General features: G+C 38.5%; 1 protein-coding gene and 1 long non-coding RNA gene across 3 annotated transcripts; one reads left to right on the plus strand and one right to left on the minus strand.

Moving 5' to 3' along the window:
• Positions 1-10,873: 10,873 nt before the first annotated feature.
• LOC122644804 lies at positions 10,874-15,339 on the minus strand. The gene is made up of 2 exons (XM_043838189.1): positions 15,245-15,339; positions 10,874-11,465 (listed from the first exon to the last, which is right to left on the minus strand). The coding sequence occupies exons 1-2, from the start codon at positions 15,337-15,339 to the stop codon at positions 10,874-10,876; spliced, it is 687 nt and encodes a 228-aa protein (XP_043694124.1).
• A 3,509-nt stretch (positions 15,340-18,848) lies between these two features.
• LOC122646661 lies at positions 18,849-19,363 on the plus strand. 2 transcript variants are annotated; one of them, XR_006330669.1, is made up of 3 exons: positions 18,849-18,942; positions 19,020-19,070; positions 19,272-19,363. It is a non-coding gene; the product is annotated as an uncharacterized LOC122646661 (long non-coding RNA). The 2 variants fall into 2 exon arrangements; XR_006330668.1 differs by having other exon boundaries at positions 18,853-18,942; positions 19,020-19,066; positions 19,244-19,333.
• Positions 19,364-24,893: the final 5,530 nt, after the last annotated feature.

Here is a 24,893-nt window from a genome sequence, read left to right on the forward strand (position 1 = left end):
GGATGGTCCCACTCGATGAGGAGAGAGAAAACATGCCTTAAACTCCTCATAAGTGGGGCCAAGTCTCCCTGTTCCCAAATCTAAAGATAAGAAGGTTTGGAATCCAAAAACTAGTAGCATCGTAGATTCACTCCTAGCAAAGTTCAATCTGATGTAACCTACTAATGGGATGCAAGTGCACCCTACTATAGGTTCTAGGGGGTGGATTTCCACACCTTAGTCTTGTGCCCATGGGGGGTGACAGGGATTTTTGATTGAGGTATTCTATGTTAAGGATTCACCACCTAGATATGGGTTTAGGACTCATATATGTCTCCTCTCTCAGGAGAGAGTTACTCATGATTCTCAACTGCGTAAGCCTGAAAATAGGGTCTCAGCTTCCTTGCCGCCATTACCAATGCAAAGGCATATTTCTCAATATTACTATACCTTTTGTCTCCGCATCCACCAGTACCTTACTCACATAATACATTGGCCTCTGAATCCGACCTTCGCCTTTCACCAGGACTGCGCTTACCTCCATCGTGGTAATTGCCAAATAAAGTTGAAGTACATCTCCCAGTTCTGGCTTTGCTAGCAAGGGTGGGTTGGTCAGATACCTTTTCAGATTAGTAAATGCCTTTTGGCACTCTTCTGTCCACTCAAAAGACAACTTGGCCCCCTTTGGTCTACCTTTCCTTTGATCAGTTCTTGAGGGTTTTGAAAAATGGTAAGCATCGATCACTAGACGTTGAAATGAACCTTCCCAAGGCTGGCACTTTTCCTGTTAACTCCTATACCTCTTTTACTCTCCCTGGTGGTGGCATATCCAGTATGGCTTTTATCTTGGCTGGATTTTCCTCTATGCCCCTCATTGAGACCATAAAGCCCAAGAATTTTCTAGCTGTTACCCAAAAAGCACATTTCGCAGGATTGAACATCATTTTAGTTTTTCTCAAAACATGAAAGGATTTTCGGAGATTGGAAACATGATCGGATGCCTTGATGCTCTTTACCAGCATATCATCCACATAAACTTCCATGTTATAGCCAATTTGTTCTTGAAAAATATGATTCACTAGATGCTGATATGTGGCTCCAGCATTTTTCAATCCAAATGGCATTCTCTTATAACAGTAGTTATCTCTTCCGACCATAAAGGATGTTTTCAAGATATCTGACTTATGCATTTTAATCTGATTATATCTTGAATAGGCATCCGTGAAACTTAACATTTCATGGCCTACTGTGGCGTTTATCAACAGATCAATGCGAGGCAAAGGATAGTAGTCTTTGGGGCATGCTTTATTCAAATCCGTAAAATCGGTGCACATGCGCCATTTACCGTTAGGTTTAGGCACCATTACAATGTTGGAAAGCCATTCTAGGTATATCGCTTCCTCAATGAATCCTGCCTCCAGTAATTTGTCTGCTTCTTCTACCATCTTCGTTTGTCGCTCCGGAGCAAAAGTCCTCTTCTGAAATACCGGCTTGGCATTGGGGTAAACATTCAGCTTATGCTCTGCCAGGTCCTTGTCTAACCTAGACATATCTGTGGCCGACTACGCAAACACATCTGCATTCGCCCTCAAGAAACTCACCATTCTCTCCCTTGGCTTACTAGATAACCTCGCTCCGTTCTGCACTATCTTGCTCAGATCGCCTTCATGAATCTCGATCGAAACCAATTCCTCTCTAGGCTTCGACCTTTCTTGGTTGGTACTCTCCCGAGCTTCTTCCAATGTAACATTGAACGTCCGTGGCTCTTTCCCCTTAACTCTCAAGCATGTTTCGTAGCATTTATGTGACGCCTTCTGGCTTCCCCTACATTCCCCTACACCATTCTCCGTTGAAAATTTCATCACAAGATGTGGGGTGGAAACTATGGCCTGCAAGGCATTCAGACCTGGTCTGTCGAGGATTCCATTGTAAGTAGAGATAACCTTTACCACCAGAAAACTCATCATGACTGTGGATATTTGGGGCTCCATTTCTACTCTGACCAAAAGTTCAATGGACTCTTCAACCTGCATTGGAGCTCCATTGAATCCATATAGGGGTGAATCTATCCTTTTCAGCATCTCCGGAGTTAGTTGCATCTTCAGGAATGCATCAAAGTATAGGAGTTTACTGAACTCCCGTTATCCACCAAGATGCGAGCCACCGAGCAATTGGCGATGATCATCTTTATCACCATTGCATCATCATGCGGAGACTAGATGTCCACTAGATCCTCATCTGAAAAAGTTATTTGATGCTCGGCTTTTCTTTTCTTGCTCGCTGCTTCTGTCAAACGTACAGTCCATGCATGAATTTTCCTTAAATTCGAGGATTCTCCTCCTAACTCAGGGCCTCCAAAGATTGTCGTAATTTCCCTAAGTGGTTGATTCTCTAAATGTCGTGTTCGGATGCCTGGACTCTCTTCTCCTCGAATAGATAATTTTCCTTTGCCTTCCACCTTTTGCTCTAGGCTCTCCTGCTTGCTGCTGCCTCCCTCTCTTTTCACAAATTTGTTCAATCGACCTCTTTGGATCAAAGCTTCTATCTCATCTTTCAACTGTCTACACTCTTCAGTGTCGTGTCCATGATCTTGATGAAACATGCAATACTTGTTTGTATTGTGTTCACTGGCAGGCTTCACCATCTTAGTTGGCCAATGCAGCGTCAACCGATTCTTAACTTCATTTAATATATATGCTCGCCTTTACGTGAGCGGTGTGTATGCTGGTTCCACCTTCACACCGCTCCTCAAAACCTATGCTCGATCATCTCTTTTACTCTTCCCCTCTCTTTGCTCTCTATTCTCCATTGATTTGTTTCCGCTAACTGGCTGCTCCTTTCTTTCTTGACCTTTCGGCTTGTCTCTCGACTCTCTTTCTTGCTCTGTAGCGAGAACCTCCGCCAAGTTGATGTGTTTCTCACAACGTGAATAGAGATCACACATGTCTATTGGTTCTTCCATGATCAGAGATTCTTTCAGCTTCCAATCTTTGATTCCACTGCTGAGAGCTTGGAACTTCACCATTGTATCTAGATCTCACACTTCCAAAGCCTCCTTGTTGAATCTAGTGAGGAATTCCTTGATTGACTTTCCAGTTTGTTGTCTGATGGCCAATAGGTTTGCCACAGTCTTTTTATGGATCCTACTGCTCATAACGTTGGTCAAGAAAGCTCTTCCCAGATCTACAAAATTAGAAAGGGATCGTGGCTTAAGGTGCGAGAACCATTGCCTCGCTGATCCTTTCAATGTTGATGGAAACGTTCTGCACATGATTGTGTTAGAGGCTCCTTGCAGGAACATTAGAGATTTGAAAGTTTCCAGGTGATCTTCTGGATCTGCCTTCCCGTCATACTACTCTATTGGAGGCATTTTGAAACCTTTTGGTAATCGCTCCAATCTGACCTCATCTACGAAGGCCAGATCTGTCATGAACTGTATTTCCTGACCCGATCTAGAACCTTTCTTCAAAACTTCTTGCATTTGTTCCTGCAGCTCTATTACCCTCTCATTCAGAGCCTGCTCTCCCTTCGTCATTTGCGATCCAAATTTTTTGTTACCTTCTTTTACGTCTTTTGCGTTTTCACATACATAATTTGCATTACTATGATTCTCGCTGTGTTTGGGAGACACGATCAGTTCTAGTTCTTGCTTCGGTTGAGGCATCTTTTGAGGAATACCTTGTAAGATTGTGTGCTGCAAATTCATCATTTCTTCCATCTGATCTTTCCATCTTACTTGCATCGCCTCGAACTGTTCCACTGTAACATAATGTGGTGGATCTCCGGTGGTCCTTCTCTGTGAGTTTCCTTTCTCCAAGTTGTTCTCCTCCGAGATTACATCATCCTCTCGTTCCTCACAAACTTTCTCAATTGGTGGATCTTGTGTGATTGCTATTGTGATAGCTGCATTGGTTACCTTCACAGCTTTCGATTGATTTCGAGTATTTGTCATTGTGGATCTTCATAGATCGAACTTCTCTTCCCACAGACGGCGCCAAAAATGTTGTGCAAAGTAAATTGCAGGAATCCTTTCACAACACTTCAATTAAAGGATCGATGATCCAGAGATCTCAATCAACTTAATTCGTTCGAATCAAAATTGGAATACACAAAGATGAATGAGAGAAACAAGATCTAGACATTCATGGAGGTGTGAGAGTGAGAGAGAGAGAGGGAAAACAGATCTGAATACTTTGGAGGAGCGGGAGAATTTTTCATTCTGGTCCCCTTTTGCTGTCCCCTTTCCTCCTATTTATAGCCTTCTCCCTTTTTCCAGTCTCCATAGTGCATTTCCTAGAATGCCTCTTCCAAAATCTTGATTCCCTACTCTTAGGCTCACCTAACCTTTGTTGTAGTAGATCGTTTACCCCTTTCTTCTGTTTATCATTCCTTTCTTGATTCCTTCTTTCCACGTGTCCTCACAGGATTGAATACTGAGAAATTGTTCATATCATTACCAAAAAAAAAAAATTTACAATATTATCCATTATTCCTTGAACAATCGATAAACCCCCGTCAATTAATTGTTATAATTTTCAGCTAAATTCAATTCTTCCTCCATTAATAACATCTTATCTTAAAAAAAAATTAAAAAAATATTACAATATTATCAATGATAAACCCCCCTCAATGTTGCATTAATTCTTCTTTTATAAAAATTAAGGTACCATTCGTTTCACTACTTAGTTTTCTCATGATTTTAAAGCTAAATTCAATTCTTTTGCCATTAATAACATCTTATCTTAAAAAATATATATATTACAATATTATCCATGATAAACCCCACCATTATTATTTTATAAACAATTAAGGGACCATTCGTTTCCATACTTAGTTTTGTGTTGGAGAATTAATGGACCATTTGGTTCCCTACTCAATTTTGTGTTTTAATTTGGAGAGAGTTAATCTATTGTTTTGTAATAAATTTGTAAACTTTAATGAGAATGAAGTAAATTACTTGGCTTCAAATTATAACATGTAAATCTTGTATGGATTATAGAGAAAGTTAATATAATAATTTAACCATTATTGACGGTGCTTTTGAATTGACAGAAAAAAATACTAAAGATTATGAACAACATTTCTAAAGTGTTATTGCTAGATCTAGATGATACAATTGATTTTAAGCTAGAATTATAGGTTAAATACTGCTCAATATCTTTACTAAGACACAATTAAAAATGTATATATTATAAAATAAAAAAAAATTTTAAAGAAATAAAAGAAAAAACTGGATTACTGTAATGTTTGTTTATATAACCAATTTTATTATTTAAGTAAAACATCTAAAATGTTGGGTGTTCATTTGAGTGATTCATACATGAAAAAAAGCGAACACTTGCATTTGCACGTGCAACTTTACTAGTAGTAAATATATATATCATACTATTATATAAGTGCATGAACTCCTGCTTCATGGCTACTTTTTCACTTGACTATTTACCCTCTATTTTTAATTTAAACCCTTTAATACTCATTATTATCTTCTCTTCCTCCTTACTATTTTTTTTTTTATATTTTCTCTACTGGTACCCTGTCCCAATAAAATCTCTTATCTTTCTCTATTCTACCCTTTCTTACTAAAATATTTCCCCATTAAAATCCTCCCACTCTTGAGGGTTAATGAAACGTCTTCTCCTACATGAAGAGAAACCTTGGATTAGATGAACAAGGCAACACATCCATCATCGGTAGTGCTCTTCGGAGATCAAGAGCTGAGAATACAAACCACGTTTTCTTTTCAGGTTTATCTCTCACATCCCTCCCTTAGCCCTCTTTCTCTCACATATTCTTCCCAAATTGCTTAAAGTTATTCTGACGGAAGGAGTTTCCAGTGGCTGTAGCGAGGAAGGATTTTGGAAGTATCATCTCTTCCATTCTTCAATCCCCTCTTTTGTGATATGAAACCCTCATCTATCTATTGCGACTTGCGAGAGGACTCTGGTGTTACCCATTGTTAGGTTATCCCAATTCTGTACTCTTTCTGCTCTTTGTTGGCTCTGACTATTATCTCCCATTTGTCGAATACAAATCCAATATAGTTTCCAAAAAAATTATACCAACTAGAGGAATCTGGGCTTGGCGTATTCAACTTGGTGACGGCAAAGGTTAGTCTATCCGATGTTCTTCCTTTCTTATGTATATTCTTCTCCATCAAAAAGTAGTAAATTTGCCCGGGCAGCTACTCGATTGAAGCAGTTCCTTTGATGAGAGCTTTATCAGAAGCCAAAGCCTATGCATCAAAGGTTTCACTTTTGCCTACCCTTAGGTTATTTATTTACACGCTTGATCTACAACTGTAGATTGAAGTAACTCTTCACGCTTTGAAGAATTTTGCTTTTTATTCTCAAGACCAGGCTCTCCATGGTAGACTTGTATCATCTCATATCTTGAGAGACCACATTTAGACAATAGAAAAACAAGTCATGTTGAACAAAGCAATGGGTTTCTCTGTAAAATCTAAATAGGGGTTTTCACATAATCCCTAGTGGTGTCCCATACAAGAACTAGAATACGAATCAAACAATCAACGCCGAATGGAAGCGTATCTTGCACCATGGTATATTAGAGATGATTTGATGCAGTTCTCCATGGATTTCTGCTCCCTGATCCTGGATCTTCCACAGCACTTCAATCCTCTTTGTTTGCTCTCTAACTTTAGTGGTAAGTGGAGAAGAACAAATGAATGCTATGGGGACCCAGAATTAAGTATATATAATAATACTGTCCTGACCCTAAACCCTAAACCACCATGGGTTGGGCTAGCATATCCCTAAACTTGAGAGTGAACCGAACCGATCTGTGTAACTTAATTCCCACCAACTGATCAACCTAAATAATTAATTTAGCCCAAATCTTACAATCTCCCATTTGGGCTACATTAATTATGAGGATGTCTTTCAATTGGTGTGGTCATGGAATCTCATTACTATAATCACTCTTACTTTGATCCAGTTGAAAAACCCACTCATGTCGAACAACAGCAGAAAATACACCTCAACATATGGCATACAACTTTCTGTCATTACAAACATAAATGAATTTATCAACGTGAATCCTGTGAGATATTAACATGTCAAGATGCACTATATCTTGACAAATGTCATTCCATGCAGGTCCTTAACTTTGATATTAACCTATACTTTGGCAATCGCCTATAATCTAGGGTTAATATCTAACTGTGATAAAACCGCCTATAAACTGTGGTAAATACTGCCTATAAACTATGGTAAAATTGCCTATGAACTGTGGCAAATAATACCATAAGTACCAACAAACAAATATATGATGGAATTACTTTGCATAAAATAAATGCAGATGTCAAATAATGAATACAACCAACATCCATCAAACTATGCTCAAATAAATGAAATAAAATATCAAACATAAAAGAATAACCAACAAGAAGCAAAACTCCCACTAACCAAGCATATCGAATGACTTAGTAATACCCATGTTCGAGACATGGCCTTTGAACAGTCCCACTGGCAAGGCCTTAGTAAGAGGATCTGCCAACATGCTGTCAGTCTTCATGTGCTCAACTGAAATTTATTTTTCTCTAATTTTCTCCCTCACCAGAAGATACTTGATCTCAATATGCTTAGAACTGCTAGACTTCTTGTTATTCTTTGAGTAGAAAACAGCAGTGCTGTTATCACAATATATCATCAAAGGTCTTGATATGGAATCCATGATCTTCAACTCAGAGATGAAACTCCTCAACCACAAAGCTTGTTTAGTAGCCTCATAAAGCCCAACAAACATAAGCCAAAATAGTTTGCTCTGAGCTCCTCCAAGAAATGGCATCCCCTGCCAACATAAAAATGTAACTTGAAGTAGACTTTAGATCATCAATACACCCACCATAGTCTGAATCTGAATCCCACTACCTCAAGCTGATCACACCTGTGGTATACAAGCATAGAGTCTTTGGTCCTTTGTAAATACCGCATGACCTTCTTGACACTATCCAATGACCCAAGCCGACATTGGATTGAAATCTACCCAACACACCTACAGCAAATACTATGTCGGGACGAGTACAAACCTGTGCATACATCAAACTCCCTACTGCTGAAGCATAGGGAATGCTTGTTATAAAACCTTTTTCAACTTCATTTTTGGGACATTGCTCCTTATTCAACTTGTTGTCTTTGCTGATAGGCACATCCCCAGCTGAACACTTGGACATATTGAACCTGTTGAGAACTCGATCAATGTATGCTCTTTGAGATAATCCCAAAAGTTCTCGCTTTCTGTCACGAACAATATCAATGCCAATGACAAATTTACTTTCGCCCATGTCCTTCATCTTAAATTTCTCAGACAGAAAATACTTCGTTTTGAGAAGCAAATCCATGCCACTGTTAGTTAGGAGAATATCATCAACATAGAGCACCAGAAATATGGATCTACTCCCACTGACCTTCTGATAAATACAGTGATCCATGGCATTCTCAGCAAAGCCCAAAGATGTAACAACATCATCGAATTTTAAGTACCACTGCCTTGAAGTCTGCTTTAAATCATATATCAACTTCTTGAGCTTGCAAACCATGCTCTCTTTCCCCTTACATTCAAAACCTTCTGGTTGAAGCATATAGACATCCTCATCCAAATTTTCATTTAGGAAAGTTGTTTTAACGTCCATCTGATTTAGCTCCAAGTTATAGTATGCCACAAGTGTCATGATAATCCTAATGGAATCATTTGATGACACTGGAGAGAAGTTCTCCTTGAAGTCAACTCCTTCCTTCTGTGTAAACCCTTTTGCCACCAGTCTTGCCTTGTAGCGATCAACATTGCCCTTAGAATCTTTCTTGGTTTTGTAAATCCATTTGCAGCCTATGGCTTTATAGCCCTTTGGTATTTCAACCAACTCGCAGACACCATTGTTATTCATGGATAACAATTCATCCTCCATAGCTTCTATCCACTTAGAAGAATTCTTGCTGCTAATGGCTTGCTCAAAACTAATTGGATCCTTTTCTTCTCCTATATCAAAATCACATTCATTCAGATAAATAATGTCTGAATATGGCTGGCCTTCGAGCCCTAACCGGTCTTACAGGTCTTTCTGATGGTAATGCTGCCTCAACCTCAACCGCAGGAACATTTGGCAAAACTGTGTCAACAATCACATCATCACCATTGGCCTCAACAACTGGCTCTAGTAAATTATCTCCAGTCATCAAGGGTAGCTCAGTAGAACGAACTGTCTCAACTGGAATCTCAACCCTCTCTTTCTCAAACACAAGATTGCATGCCTCAGAAGTTTCGACATCATCTTCAATGAATTTAGCAACATTAGTCTCAACTAGTCGGGTGCCTGAGTGAGGACAATAAAACCTGAAGCCTTTTGACCTCTCAGGGTATCCCACAAAATAACAACTGATAGTTTTGGGATCAAATACCTTTTCGTTTGGGTTGTACAATTTTGCTTCCGCCCTACAACCCCAAACATACAAGTGTCTAAGGCTGGGCTTCCTGCCAGTCTAAAGCTCATAAGGGATTTTGAAAACCAATTTGCTTGGTACTCGGTTAAGAATATAAGTGGCAGTCTTAAGTGCCTCACCCCATAAAGATTCTGGTAGACCACTATTACTGATCATACTCCGCACGATATCTTTTAAGGTACGATTTCTCCTTTTTGCAACACCATTTTGTTGTGGTGTCCCAGGCATAGAATATTGACGAGATATTCTATGCTCCTATAGATATTTGGCAAATGGTCTTAGGTATTAATCTATATCACCATGCTTCCCATAGTACTCACCACCTCTATCAGACCTGACAACCTTGATTTTCTTAGAAAGAAAATTCTCCACTTCAGCTTTAAAGATTATGAAAACATCTAGGGCATTAGATTTTTCAGAAATAATATACACATACCCATAACGAGAAAAGTCATCAATAAAGGTAATAAAGTATCGATGACCTCCAAGGGTAGGTGTAGGGAAAGGCCCACAAATGTCTGTGTGAATGAGCTCCAACAATTCCTTACTTCGGACTGCCTTCTTTTTTTCTAGACTTTACCATTTTTCCCTTTATACAATTCACACATACACGCATGTCATATGAATCAAGTTCAGTCAAGATGTCTTCCTTCACAAGTCTATCTATCCTCTCCTTGGAGATATGCCCCAACCGTTTGTGCCACAAGGTGTAAGATTTTTCATTAATAATAGGGCACTTGGTGCCAACATTCATCTCCCACGAAGACTCATGATTCAATTTATAAAGCCCATCAACTAAGCATCCATTACCAATAATACTAGAGCCATGAGATAATGTAAAACCATCTTTATTGAAATTAAATGAATAACCATCTCTGGTAAGAGTAGAAACCGAAATCAGAATTTTCCTCATGGAGGGAACATAAACTGTATTGTTTAAATCAATAAAAGAGTCTGAACTCAAATAAATCCTAACTACTCCAATGGCTTCAACTTCTACTCACTCTCCATTTGCCAATGAATACGTGCACCTCATCTTTGCTTGGCACCCTCTTACTTATTAGCCCCTGCAAGGAATGAGTGACATGTATTGAGGATGCAGAATCAATCCACCAAGAATTCATAGGAGCATCAATAGCAAAAGATTCAAAACAAACAAGTGACTGATCAAAACCAGAATTCTTCTTCTTCTGTAACCATCCCTTGTAAATGAAACAGTCCTTCTTGTAATGTCCCTTCTTGTGGCACCAAACACACTCTATATTGCCTGTGTCCTTATTTGTGAAACCTTGAGCATTCTGAAATGCCTTGGACTATTGAGTGCCCCTTGTCTTGCCATAAGGATTGAACCTCCCTTTCTTGATAAACTTCTTGTCCCTCCTAATTGGTCCGCCATTAGATCCCTTATGAAAAGTTGCATTTGCACTCTCAATTTTGTTCTATTTTAGCTTTCTCTCCTCTTGGGTGCAAATGGAGATAAACTCATCCAAGCTCCACTTGTCTCTTAGTGCAGTATAAGTAGATTGGAGAACCTTGTATGGACCAAGAAGGGTATGCAATGTAATATGCACAACAAGATCATCACTTATTTTGATGTCAAGATCCCTTAGCTTGGCAGCAATAGTAGCTAAGTCCAAGATGTATTCTCTAACGCTGCCTCCATCATAATGAGGATTCATCAGTTTACTCATCAAGTCACTTGATTCAGCCTTTGTGTTAAGTTCAAACCTAGCCTTTATAGCATTCAGGAACTCAACGACAGTGTCTTTGACTTCTACATTCTCACGTATAGTCTCAGGAACTGTCTTTTTCACAACTAATATGCACTTTCTGTTTGCATTATCCCATTTCTCAAACTTGGCCTTTTCCTCAGTGGTACTACTATCAGTGAGAGGGCTAGGTTTAGGCTCCCTGAGTTCCAAGTCTAAGTCTAGGAGACCCAAATGCAGTTCCAAATCTTCCACCCATTTTTGATAGTTATCCCCAGTGAGAATTGGGATAGAGGACAAATAACTTGAAGGAATAGCCATCCTACAAGGACAATAATCAACAAAGTGCATGCTAGTTTAAAACATGAATCAAAATTCAAAACAAGCAATAACAATAATGTGTTATTAATAAGAGTTATAATATCAACTGTATCCCTATCCTTTGGAATAGGAATATACTGGTCCTCTTTTTTTTTATTGACTGTGAAGATAACATCATCTTTTGAAAATTCAATTACCTTTGGGCAAAAGAACCCAGAAGTCATGTTCCTTCTTTTATAGGTGTTAAACACTACAAATTTGATGACATCACCTTTGGGAAAATACCATCTTTACTGTGAAAAGAACACCAACTTTTGAAAATTCAATCACCTTTAGCCAAAAGAATCCCTAATCCAGTATCTCTTCTTTTACATGTGCATATGCCTATACTTGATGACATTACCTTTGGAAAAATACCATCTTTACTGTTAGGGAAAGACACAATCGAATCAAATGTACCACTTTGGTAGATTCCACTCAAGCCTATCATGTTTTTTCCTATTGGAGATTTGTATGTATATATATGCATGAGAACATACATGTCAATGTGTTTCTTAGATATTAAAAATCAAATGCGGCATAATATTGCACATTTACAAGATTAGAACAGTTAAAATTTTTCCAGAACAGGTCGGAGCAAAAACAAAAACAAAAACCATGTTAGAATAGTCTCAAAACAGTTCTGGAACACATATTCTGTTCTGGAACAAAAACCTGTCTCGAAACAGAAAACAAAAACAGTAATATGTTTTGAAATAGAAACAGTTCTAAAATTCATTTTGTTTCATAACAGAAACAGAAATAGCAGAATCTGAAATAATAAATAAATCAAACCAAACCCCTTTTTTTTTTTTTTTTTTTCTTTCTTCTTTCTCATTGAACGTCGATCACCCATCGGAATATTTGTCGTAGGCAACCGGATTCTGGTGGATCTCCCGCCGGGTTACTGGCAACCTGCCGGGTCAAAAGTATCCAGGTCATGGATCGGGTTTTGAGTCAACCTGATAACTCAAACCGGTCTCAGCTCGAACCGGTTTGGTTGCCTTTGGGTTTGGTTCACTTGGTTTGGTTTGACCTGATTAAAACTAAACTCTTATAACCGTTTGACCCCCTTTTTAATTTATTTACTTTTTGCCTTTTGTTTGGTTTTTTTTTGGTTAGTGGATTAGGGAATATGAGGGAGTATTCCCTCATCTTCCCCAAAACCACGCAAAGCACAACCGTATTCCATGGAAATGTAAAACTAAAAACCAAAAAGAACTTAACCCTTTTAGGGTTTTGCCGCAAGGAAAAAAGCCGCAAACTGCGGCCACAACAACGTGATGGTGGCCAAAAATCCCAACGAAGAATGGTGATACGGCGGCAACCATCCACAAGCGTCAAGCACGGATAAAATCTTAAAAACCCTTGCAAAATCTACCTTTGGTTTTGGGTTTTTTTTTTTTTTTTAATGCTAAACAATCAAACGGATGTTTACATCCTCTCCAACTATAGCCATTTAAACACTTGTAGTGGGAAAACCTCCCTTCACGATTGAAGGGCAACTCAATCCATAGCCACAGCCCTTTCCTTTTTTTTTTTTTTTTTAATGCTAAACAATCAAACGGATGTTTACATCCGCTCCAACTACAGCCATTTAAACACTTGTAGTGGGAAAACCTACCTTCACGATTGAAGGGCAACTCAATCCATAGATGCAACCCTTTTTTTATTTATTTTTTATTTTTTTAAAACAACAAACAATATGCAGTAGCGGCAAGAGTGCTTGGACAACAAGCACCTACACAGTTGAAAGCTTCACCGTAAGCGTGCACTTGCACCCGGTTGCCCAGAATTTTTTAATAATAAAACTCAAATCAATTTAACAAACATATTTTAATCGATTCCATCTCTGAATGGATTTCTTTGATACCAAGTGTAAAATCTAAATAGGGGTTTTCACATAATCCCTAGTAGTGTCCCATACAAGAACTAGAATACGAATCAAACAATCAATGCTGAATGAAAGCGTACCTTGCACCGTGGTATATTGGAGACGATTCGATGCAGTTCCCAATGGATTTCTGCTCCCTGATCCTGGATCTTCCACAGTATTTCAAGCCTCTTTGTTTGCTCGCTAACTTTAGTGGTAAGTGGAGAAGAACGAATAAATGCTGAGGGGACCAAGAATTAAGTATATATAATAATACTGTCCTGACCCTAAACCCTAAACCACCATGGGTTGGGCCAGCATATCCCTAAACTTGAGAGTGAACCGAACCGGTCTTTGAAACTTAATTCCCACCAACTGATCAACCCAAATAATTAATTTAGCCCAAATCTTACAATCTTTGATTTAACCCAATTGCATCAGTTACTCTCGGGTTCCTCCACAGGTCAAAAGTCAAAACCATTTTATGCTTTATTTTTCAAATGGTAGCAATGGTAGGGAGGGGTATACTATCATGACAACAACTAGCCTATCTTTATTTTTGCGATCCCTTATTTTAGTATGCAATTCATTCACATTTACTATCAATACTCCTGCATGTAGTGCATTCCCTGATTTTAGTATGCAATTCACATTTACCTATCAAAAGAAAGGATTATAGAGTATACTTTTAATTATATTTGTTCATTGGAGGAATTAGTTTCTTCGCTTCTTTCTTTTTTCCTCCCTTTCTATAACCTTGATGGTTGGCATAAGTTTCAACTTAGTTGATGACCTTTTCTTCCTGACATGCCATTAAGTTCATCGAGTTTGGAGGAAACATGGCAAAAGAAAGAAAGCTAAAAGTTATTAACTGTTAGCGGATAATATCCATTGTTGTTGTATAGATAGTAAGATTATATGTAATTGATCTTAATTGATTTCATTGTATATATGGGGAAGGGATGTTGTTGATTGTAATTGATTTCCTATTATAGAGGATCCTTGATCGAGATCCTTGGGATTGGGAGTTGGTAGCTTGTATTACATATAGAGAATAATTCTCCATGAAATGCAAGGAAGCAGTGAGAGTTCTTGGTGGATGTAGGTCACAACACAGACCGAACCACGTTAAACTGAGTGTTCTTCATCTTGTGTGTGTGTCTCTTCCACCTCAATTATCCAAGCTTTATCATTAACATCTAAGCCAAGGCTCAGGTGTTAATTTTCTTCCTCCTTCCCATTCTGCTGCAGTTTGTTTCTCTTTTTTTTTTTACAGTATCGTCCTACTGTTTGTTTCTTTTTTCGATGGAGCACAAGGTGAGCATTGTGCATGTTCGATTCAATGGCTCGAACTATTTTCTGTGGGAGTTCCAGCTTCGAAATCGTATTCAAGGACAGGGTTTATGGGGTCTCATAGATGGAACCGATCCCAAACCTTCTCCCATTGAGGACAAGAACTACAAGACTTGGCTGACCAATAATGCCAAGGTTATCTCATGGCTGATCAATTCGATTGAGCCCTTCATTGCCATCAATCTCCACTCTTATCCCACTTGCAAAGAGATATGGGAGTATTTGGCTCGCGTGTATAAGCAATCTAATGAGGCACGCAGGTTTCATCTTGAATAGGTGTTGGCTGCATTTGTACAGGGTGGCAAGCCTATTCAAGAATACTATTCTGATTTTCTGAATATGTGGATGGAGTATTCCTCCATCGTTTACAATGGGGTTGCGTCGACCTCCCTCCCTGATATTCAGGCCATTCATGCCGTGTCCCAGCGAAATCAGTTTCTCATGAAACCCCGCCCAGAGTTTGAATCTGTTTGGGCCAGCCTGCTCAACCGTGTGCCATCGCCAGACCTGGATACCTGTCTTCAGGAACTCCTTCGCAAGGAGAAGCATCTTCGCTCTCATTCCATGCTTGATCCGTAGCACACGGAGGTACCCACGACTGATGTGGCATTCTTGGCCACCAAGGACTCATAGAAATCTCAGAATAGAGATCTGAGCAAAATCCAATGCTATTCTTGCAAAGAATTTGGGCATTATGCAACTAAATGCCAGAAAATGTGCCGCTATTGTAAGAAACCAGGCCACAATATCTCTGACTGCCCAACTCGTCCTCCTCGTAATCCTGTCAAGGCTTATCAAGCCACAACCTTTGAGACGGCTTCACCTTCAGCTGATTCAGTCATGCCTACGGCTCCTACTACAGCTTCTCTTGCTCTAGATGCCATTCAACAGATGATTCAAACTTCTATTTCTTCGGCCTTCACCGCCATGGTGTTTACAGGTAATCCTCACTCTAGGCCTCATACTTGGATATTAGACTCGGGTGCATCCAACCATATGATCTGGTCTCCACAGCATTTCACGAAGTTTACACCATCTGACCAGTGTCCTTCTATTCACACGGCCAGTGGCCATACTGTTCCTGCTTCTGGTATAGGGCATATCTCTCTTGAACCATCCATGGATCTTCAAAATGTTTTACTGGTACCCTCTCTTTCAAATAATTTACTTTCTGTTGGTCAATTGGTGGATAACAATTGCTCTGTTTCCTTTTCTCTTGTTGGTTGTGTGATACAGGATCAGGGCACTGGGAAGCTGATCGGGACGGGGCGTAAAAATGGCCGGCTGTTTACCATGGACAGTGTCTCGCCTCTACCTATTTCGGCTTAGCTTCTTTTTCAAAAAATAAACAAAATTTGTGTACTCTTTGGCACTGTCGGTTGGGGCATCCCAATGTCAAAAAATTACTTTTTATGTTAAATTCGGATTCCTTTCCGAAGAAGAATCGTTTCACAAGCCAAGATGCTGTTTTATCTTGTTCTAGTTGTTTGATGGGCAAAAGCAAAGTTTTACCATTTCCTTTACATACCTCTAAATCCACTGCCATGTTTGAACTTCTGCATACTGATGTTTGGGGTATGGCCCCGGTGATTTCTCGACAGGGCTACAAATATTTTCTCCTATTTGTAGATGACTTTAGCCGCTTTACTTGGGTGTATTTTTTGCATGCTAAATCTGAAGTTTATACCAAGCTGCTAGAATTTCTAGCTATGATTGAGACCCAATTTGGTGCTAAATTAAAAATCCTTCGCTCCGACTTAGGGGGGGGGAATATATGTTTACTCCTTTTCAATCTCAGTTGCGCGACAGAGGGATTATTTCCCAACATTCTTGCCCCGATACCCCTCAGCAAAATGGGGTTACCGAACGTAAAAACTGGCATGTTCTTGAGACTGTTCGGACCTTGTGCTTGGAATCCAATGTCCCTCCTATTTTTTGGCCTGAACCCGTTCAGACCGCGGTTTATCTCATTAACCGCCAAGTTTCTGAAACTCTAGCCAATGAAACTCCTTATTACCGTCTCTACCGTTCTAAGCCTCAGTATGACCATCTCAGAACTTTTGGGTGCCTCTACTATGTCCATCTTCCCTCTCACGAACGTACCAAATTCACAGCCCAGTCTTCGGCCTGCCCCTATGGCTGCTCCTTCCGAGCACCAAGGGCCTGGTTTGAAAAGTTTCGCACTACTCTCATTAAGGTCGGGTATTCTCAAAGTAACTATGACCACTCTCTCTTCCTCAAGCACTCCCCCGCAGGTCTCACTCTCCTATTGGTGTATGTTGATGATATTCTCATCTTGGGTGACGATAAACAGGGAATTTCTAGCATAAAGGACACTCTACGGAGTTCGTTCCACATGAAAGATTTGGGGGACGTAACATATTTTCTTGGACTTGAGGTTCATCGGTCTTCTCAAGGAATATTCATAAATCAGCAAAAATATGCTAGAGATCTAATTGCTCTTGGCCGTATGGATACTGCTAGGGCTGTGTCTACTCCGTTGAAGTTGAATGTTAAGTACAAAAAGGATGATGGGGATCCAGTTTCGGATCCTACTCTCTACCGGCGTCTTGTGGGTAGCCTCATTTAACTCACCACAACCCGCCCTGACATTGGGCAAGCGGTCAATATTGTTAGTCAATTCATGGCAGACCCACGGCAGCCTCACTTGCATGCAGTTTTTCGGATACTTCGCTACTTATTGGGTACAGCTGATCGTGGGCTCCTTTATCCTATGGTTTCCAAAACCGACCTGTGGGCGTATGCCGATGCAGATTGGGCCGGGTGTCTTAACACTCGTCGCTCCACCACAAGCTGGTGTGTGTTTTTTGGGTCGTTGTTAATATCCTGGCGATGTAAGAAACAAGATCTTGTGTCAATGTCCTCCACGGAGGCTGAATAAAGGGCCATGTCTTCGGCTTGCTCTGAAATACAGTGGTTATTTGGTTTGCTTTCTGAAATTGGGTTTCCTCCCACCGGCCCGACTGCATTGTACGCGGATAATACTAGTGCAATTCAAATCGCTACCAATCCTGTATTCCATGAGCGCACGAAACACATCGAGGTTGCTTGTCATTCCATTCGGGACGAAGTTCAGCGTGGCACTCTCAGTCTGCCACATATTTCTTCCTTCTTGCAATTGGCGGATTTTTTTACCAAACCCATGACTCAAGCTCGTCATGAGTTCCTAGTCAGCAAATTGATGCTGTGTGATCCTCCCAGCACCAATTTGAGGGGGGTTGTTAGCGGATAATATCCATTGCTGTCGTATAGATAGTAAGATTATATGTAATTGATCTTAATTGATTTCATTGTATATATGGGGAAGGGATGTTGTTGATTGTAATTGGTTTCCTATTGTAGAGGATCCTTGATCGAGATCCTTGGGATTGGGAGTTGGTAGCTTGTATTACATATAGAGAATAATTCTCCATGAAATGCAAGGAAGCAGTGAGAGTTCTTGGTGGATGTAGGTCACAACACAGACCGAACCACGTTAAACTGAGTGTTCTTCATCTTGTGTGTGTGTCTCTTCCACCTCAATTATCCAAGCTTTATCATTAACATCTAAATTTTTACAACCTTCTTTCCTGTTACATTTGTACCACTTCTATCTTTTTTGATCTGCCCAATTCTTGTCTACTTCTATTATTCCAATTTCATGGGCATTTATGGAATCTTCTATTTTGTATGATTTCATGCAAATGATCCTTGAACCGGAATGAACTCCCAATTCAATAGCAGTTAAAGACCTTGAGTTCAAGTCATGCATTATACAGCCCTCCATATATATGTTTTGTTACCAGGAAGGAAAGAGAAAGCTATTGGCAGAATTTAGTGAAGAGACTTGCTATTTTCTTGATTAACAGGGGAAGTAACACTTTTTTTGAACATTTTTATTCCATTTTTAAATAGTTAATTTTTGCATGCTACACATTGACTTTGTTTTTGAGTTAAAAAACAGGGTAGATGGAACAACAAATTTGTTTGTTTGGGTGTGCCTTCATAATTGAATAAAAATTTGTTTGTAATTCCATTTTTTTTTTCCCATAAATCATTTGTTTGCAATTTAATTTGTGAGTAACTCAGACTTGTAAAATTTCTGGACTCAGAACTTTTGCAAGAAGACACCACACAGCTTTTGTGGGCAGGGAAGGCGCTCATGAAGAGTAAAAGATTATGTGATTATGTTGGTGACAATGAGAGAACTAAGGTAACTGTTTTTCCACTAGGTCAAAGCCCTTCATCCTCCAGGGAGGCATTCTAATCTCCTAAACCTATTGATGACAGATCATACTCAGATTGCAGCCATCTTGCATGAGCTCTGCATGATGCTTGTAAGTAATAATTTTTTCTGATGTGCAAGAGACTCAGATTCTTTTGCATACTTGATCTTATGATCTGTGCAATTTTGGCTTCACGCCTGTGTTCTACACGCATTCAAATTCAAATCTCTATTGACTGCCTTGAATTCCTTTTTTTTTCAGAATTTGCTCTTTCTACTGTGTGGTCAGTGAAAAGATTCTAAGAACAAAAAAACAGCCATGAAGGCAGGTGAGCTGAAAGAGCAAAACCACTCAATTACAGTTGCACGTCTCTTGGCAGTTGGCTTCCTAACTAAGATGATGGTCATCTGTTAATAGAAAAAGAGTGTGCCTTGCAAAATTAGATTTTTTGTCTTACAACTGTTAATCACAATTTCGGTTTAAGTTTTATCATTGTGTTGAACTTTTCTTTATAATGCTTGGCTGGTCTTCTGTTTTGTTTTAGAAAATTTCCCCCTTTTTTTAGGTTCTGTTTCTTAGGATCTAAAATGCTAAGCTACTATAAACTAAACAATGCAGCACTTTTTTTTATTTATTTAAATTTTCCATTACAGAGAAGAAAGAGAACGGAAGAAAATTGAGACTGTACTTGGAGGCATTCCTATTCTCACTCCTAAAATCTCTTCTCATTCTTAAGATGGGAAACTTATTTCATTAGGTAACTATATCATCCATCCAACGTATCTCTCTTCCCTTCTTCTACCATCTTTCTAGCCAAGATCCTCTCTCTCTCTCTCTCTCACACACCTCATACTGTCTCTCCTCTCAAGGTAAGTAATTTTGATTATTCTTGTGGTGGAGATTGTATGCTGCAATATAGTATGGAAATTTAATGTTTTCTTGATGTCTGTCCCTTCCACAGAAAGGGCTTCACTGTTTTATTTGTCTTTATTTTATATTTTTTCCTTTTTTACTATTGTTTCCTTGTTATGTAATTTAGCAGGTATTTTATGATCTTTACTTGCAACTTTTTCCTTTTCAATTTTTTGGTATACATTGTATGCTGCGAGGTTTTTTTTTTTTTTTTTTTTTTTTTTTTGTTTAAGTGTTCTTTTATTCTTCTATCCATTATGACTATTTTTCTGTTTTGTTTATCCTATTCAGTTTTTTTTTTAAATTTTAACAGCTCTTATCCTTTTATTTTAAGGTGAGATGGGTTCTTAGTTTCCTCGGTCATAGATTTAACTATTCTCCACCTCTATTGCCTCTCTTTGGGTGGGGGGGGGGGGGTATTCTTCTTTTTCTTCAGTAATTTTTCAAGGAGAGGATTTGATTTGTCTTCAGTAATTTTTCCTCGGTTATTCTTCTTTCATTGTAATAGGGAAAATTTTTTTTTGGGGAATTGGGAGCTTTACATATATAGTTGATAGAAGGGGCGGGGGGGATCGACCCGGGGAGGGGATAAGATACCAGCCAAGAGACTTGAACTCGAGACCTCTTGGTGAGCATGGGCATGAAGCGCACCACGGCTCACCAACTGAGCTAAGCAGTTGTTGGTAAGTAATAGGGAAAATTTTTTTACTGCCTTATTGGATCCCATCTTCCTTTTACAGTTTCAACTACTTCAGCTAGGTGTGGAAATATCTTGGTCGACAAATGGATAGGGACGTAAACGGATAGGATTTGGCTCGGATAGTGCTATATCCACATCCGCATCCGATTAGCTTTCCGATGGATTCGGATAGTGCTAAACGGATACGGACACGGATATGGATCGGATATTTTATCCGTTTACATGTAAATATAGCTTTTTGGATAGCTATAGCCTATCCATATCCGCATCCGTTTAGCTTTCGGACGCATTCGGATAGTGCTAAACGGATAAAGAAATGGATTTCCGCTATTCATTTACATCCCTACAAATAATGGATTGTTGAATGGACTGTGGTATTACCCATTGTTAGAAACACGTTAAATGGACTATGGTATTACCCATTGTTAGACCCTTCGCTTCGTCAATTTCTCTTTGTTTGCATTGGAGTGAATTTTTTTTATACTAATTTTTGTTGCTCATTTTTCCCCTACAGATATTTGATATAAGGGCATAGGGCATAAATTTTCACTTGCATCAATTAGGATATTTTGTTCGGAGATAGCTCTCTCTACAATTGCAAAAACAGATTCGTGAGTTACGCTGTCTCTCACTTTCTCTTTCTCTCCTTTATGAATCTAGGCTGTTATTCTTTATTTTTTTTCCTATGGGGTTTTATTTTTGTTTAATCAGAGGTTTTGTTTTCTATTTTCCCTGTCTCACCAATTTTCACCCCAACCCCTCTCTCTCCTTTGTATTTTGAAGTGTATTATTTATACTATATTTTTTTGCTAATTTTCCCCCACATATATTTTGTTTAGAGATTGCCAAAAAGACCAAATAACTTACATTATATTTTTGGAGTCAACAGCTAATTTTAAGCTTTCTTATTGTCCAATATTTTTCAGGTTATACAAGGGAGGATAATCTTAAGGTACTTTTGGTTTTGAAAGGTTGATCTTACACTTTTGTACTCAGAATCAACAACTTTCTAATCTGAAATAAGTATTCCATTAATGTTTTCAGGGCTGGAAAGTACTCAGAGGAAAATGCCAATGTTATTCATATTCTAAGAGTCGTTTCGTTCTGTCATCTCCAAGGCGTGGTTCACTGTGAGTCTGTGACCTCAAGCCAGAGGTAACTGCCCTTAGCTTGACTTTTTAGCGTATCCAAAATAATTGTTCGTAATATGTCCGAACTTGAGTTTCTTTCATGGTGGCTTTTAATTGTGGATACAATTCAACCAAATGTGATCTAGACTGGTTATGTCATAGAAGAAATCATTGAAGCTTTTTATGCTTCTACAATATTTTCTTAATTAGCTCCTGCCTCCTGCTATTTTTCCTCCTAATTCATCATTGTTACACCTCTTTAGATCTATTCTCTCAGTGTATCCTGTACAACATAGTTTCACTATCATTGTTTATGAACAAATAGAAGCTTATGAAAATCACATTTGTTTTGATTTGCATGTAGACAATCTAATTAATGTAGGAGAGGCAGGCTTCAACATAAATGATAGTGATATCGGACTTAACTCCTCTCAGGTTCCCTGCCCGGTCAGGTTCGTAGGTTCCTCTCATAGGGCGGTCGGAAATGATGACCTCACCCCCTGCCCGAACACACTGACCGGGTGGGGTGAGGTCGTCATTTCTGCCCTCCCTATGAGAGGAACCTACGAACCTGACTGGGCAGGAAACCTGAGAAGAGAAAAATTCAATGATATCTATATGATGGATCATGCATGAATAATAGTATCACAACATCAATCTTGTAGACTTCTTTGGCCAAATCATTTCAACCTAGGGATTAAGAATTTCCTTATAGATGATAGCTTCTAAAAGTGTTTGTTGTTGGTAGGATAGTCTCCCGGCCCTTTTCCTCTCCCAGATGTCCAAGATATGGTGTTACTTGAGTCACATCCAACGTCCATTTCTATTTTTATCCCTTGAAGAAGGTCCTTGAATCAAGATCCAAACTATAAAGAATTACTTTAGTTTACATTGAATCATATATGTACGTGCATTAAGCTAGATAGGGGAATTTTAAAAATTTATCTCTATTACAATTCAAACCATTATCGGGATTGAAATCTACACCAACATAGGTGGGTGTTTCGACTCTCATTTCATAGACTCTACTACTTGACACTAAATTTTATCATCTTATAATTGTGGTAGTTGAAAGTCATGATCCAAACTAACAAGTACTTTCTGCTGGTGGTCTTAAAAACTGACATATATCATCTACCTCCAGTAAATAAATTAAAAAAAAAAAAAAATTTCTTGCAGTTAGCCCTCTATCATGATGTTTCTACGTATCTTTAGCTTGATACTTTATTTGTTGCCTTCAGAATTTCCTTTTCTTTTTAGTATGAAAGATGAAGAGTCTCCACTAAAGGCCATTGATTTTGGATTGCCAGATTTTATAAAGCAATGTTAGTTTTACTATATGGGATTTCTTCTTTTCTAATTCCTGAATTTGAGTTATGTAGCTCCAGAAGTTCTGGATAGATCATATGGCACTAAGAGAGATGTGGAACATTGGTTTGATTGCTTATATTCTTTTACGTGGCCACCGCTTTCGGGTCAGAATAGAATCTGGCATCTTCCAAGCTGTGTCCTAAAAGAAGATCCCCCTGGCCTTCAATTCCTTGTCATCTGAAGCAAAATAGTTTTTTCAAGAGATGGCTGAATCATGCACAAGGATTATTGTAAGAGACCTACTGGCTACTGCTGCTCAGGCTCTGAATAAGTTAATGAACTATTCTAAGTAATCGTTGAAAATTATTCTTGAGATTTCAGAAATTCTGAAGCTTGAAGCTTGATTCTGTGCTTAGGTCATCCATTGCTGTTCAATCATCAAGCTTATATATATATGCTCATCATCTCTTCGGAAAGCAGCTTTGAGGGTACGTTAAGTTACTAAGTTTATGTGAAATAATTGTCTTCTGTCGTTATAGAAAGCAAAGAAACTAAAATTGTGTGCAGAATATAAAGTTGCCAACAAGTAATAAAGATTGAAGATATTATGAAAGAAGATGTTTTCAAAAGGGAAAATGGTTTAAATGGCTTCACTACGACCATTAATTAATTTCTGTTTGTATCCCTAAGTAATTTTATTTGTGGTGTCTGATACCCCCCCCCTTCCTAACAAATAAAAGAAAAAATTTTGATTTGTTTCTATTTCCTTTAATATGTGTATATGTAAGTATTTATCATTGCAATAGGCAAGTCATATGGGATGTGCTAATTATATGACAGAAACAGGAAAAATAATTAGGTTTTTCTCTAGGAAGATTGGAGGAACATGGTTTTCAGACTGAAGTTGGGGTTAGTTGGTAATCCATTGCTTTTGAGTGAATGGTTAACTATAGCCTCTTACTCAAGTTTGAATGGAGTGAAAATGCATGCAAAACGTGATATGATCAAAGGATTTCTCAGGGGCAAATTTTGTTCAAAGTAAAGACTGTTTTAAGCAATTTCATGACATATTTCTTGAAATATCACTTGAAGTAGAAAGAGACATTGGTAATTAAGTGGCTGACTAAGACTGATAAATATCACATTTATTCTTTTCAACTTTTAAGAATTTATCTATTAAGTCTTACGAGGATTTAATTAATTATGCACTTATGAATATGTTGGCCTCTAGAATAAATTGCATTTACCATTTTCCAAGAAGTGGAGTGTTCCATATGGTATTTAGGATAATACATTCCTGATTCTGATTCTACAAATTAATGTGGATAAAGCAAGTGTGTATCTGAAGACAAGTGTTCAAATTTAATCAATCTTTCCACAAGATTATAAGATAGTACATTAATTTGAATAAGAGTTGATGCTTGCTTGTTTGTGCCTTTAATATATGGAAATTGTAAAACCGGATTCGTGTAGCAAATCACAATTAGCTGGACTAAGTTTATTTAAATTGAGCTGAATTCGCTATATCCATTAAGTTAAATTTTAAATTTTTTTTTGGATGTTTTGCAGGTTAAGGTTCCCTATGACTACGCTGAATTTATTAATGCTCTGACTGATTTGATCAATAAGAATGTGGTTCCCATGAGTCGTATAGATAATGCTATAAAGAGGATATTGTGGGTCAAGTTCGCAATGGGTCTCTTTGAGAACCTTTTAGCTGATGATAATTTAGCTGCCAAGGGCGGATGCAAGGTTAGCTACTTCAACTCTCAAATTGGTATTAAACTTGTATGTTCAACATGGGCAAGTTAGCGCTATTGAGTCAATACTTTTCTGCATTCAACCATCAAGAATCAAGTCATTGAAAAGGTTGAGAAGGTCCAAA

This window comes from Telopea speciosissima, chromosome 11, assembly GCF_018873765.1.
Source record: "Telopea speciosissima isolate NSW1024214 ecotype Mountain lineage chromosome 11, Tspe_v1, whole genome shotgun sequence".
In the NCBI taxonomy this organism is placed as follows: domain Eukaryota; kingdom Viridiplantae; phylum Streptophyta; class Magnoliopsida; order Proteales; family Proteaceae; genus Telopea; species Telopea speciosissima.

Excerpts from the sequence above, each read along its gene's own strand:
- LOC122644804 (XM_043838189.1), bottom strand. The coding sequence starts at position 15,339 with ATGCCACATCAGTCGTGGGTACCTCCGTGTGCTACGGATCAAGCATGG. Across the intron at positions 11,466-15,244 it reads GAAGGAGTTCCTGAAGACAG|GATGGCTATTCCTTCAAGTT; the intron begins GTATCCAGGTCT and ends TTGTCCTTGTAG.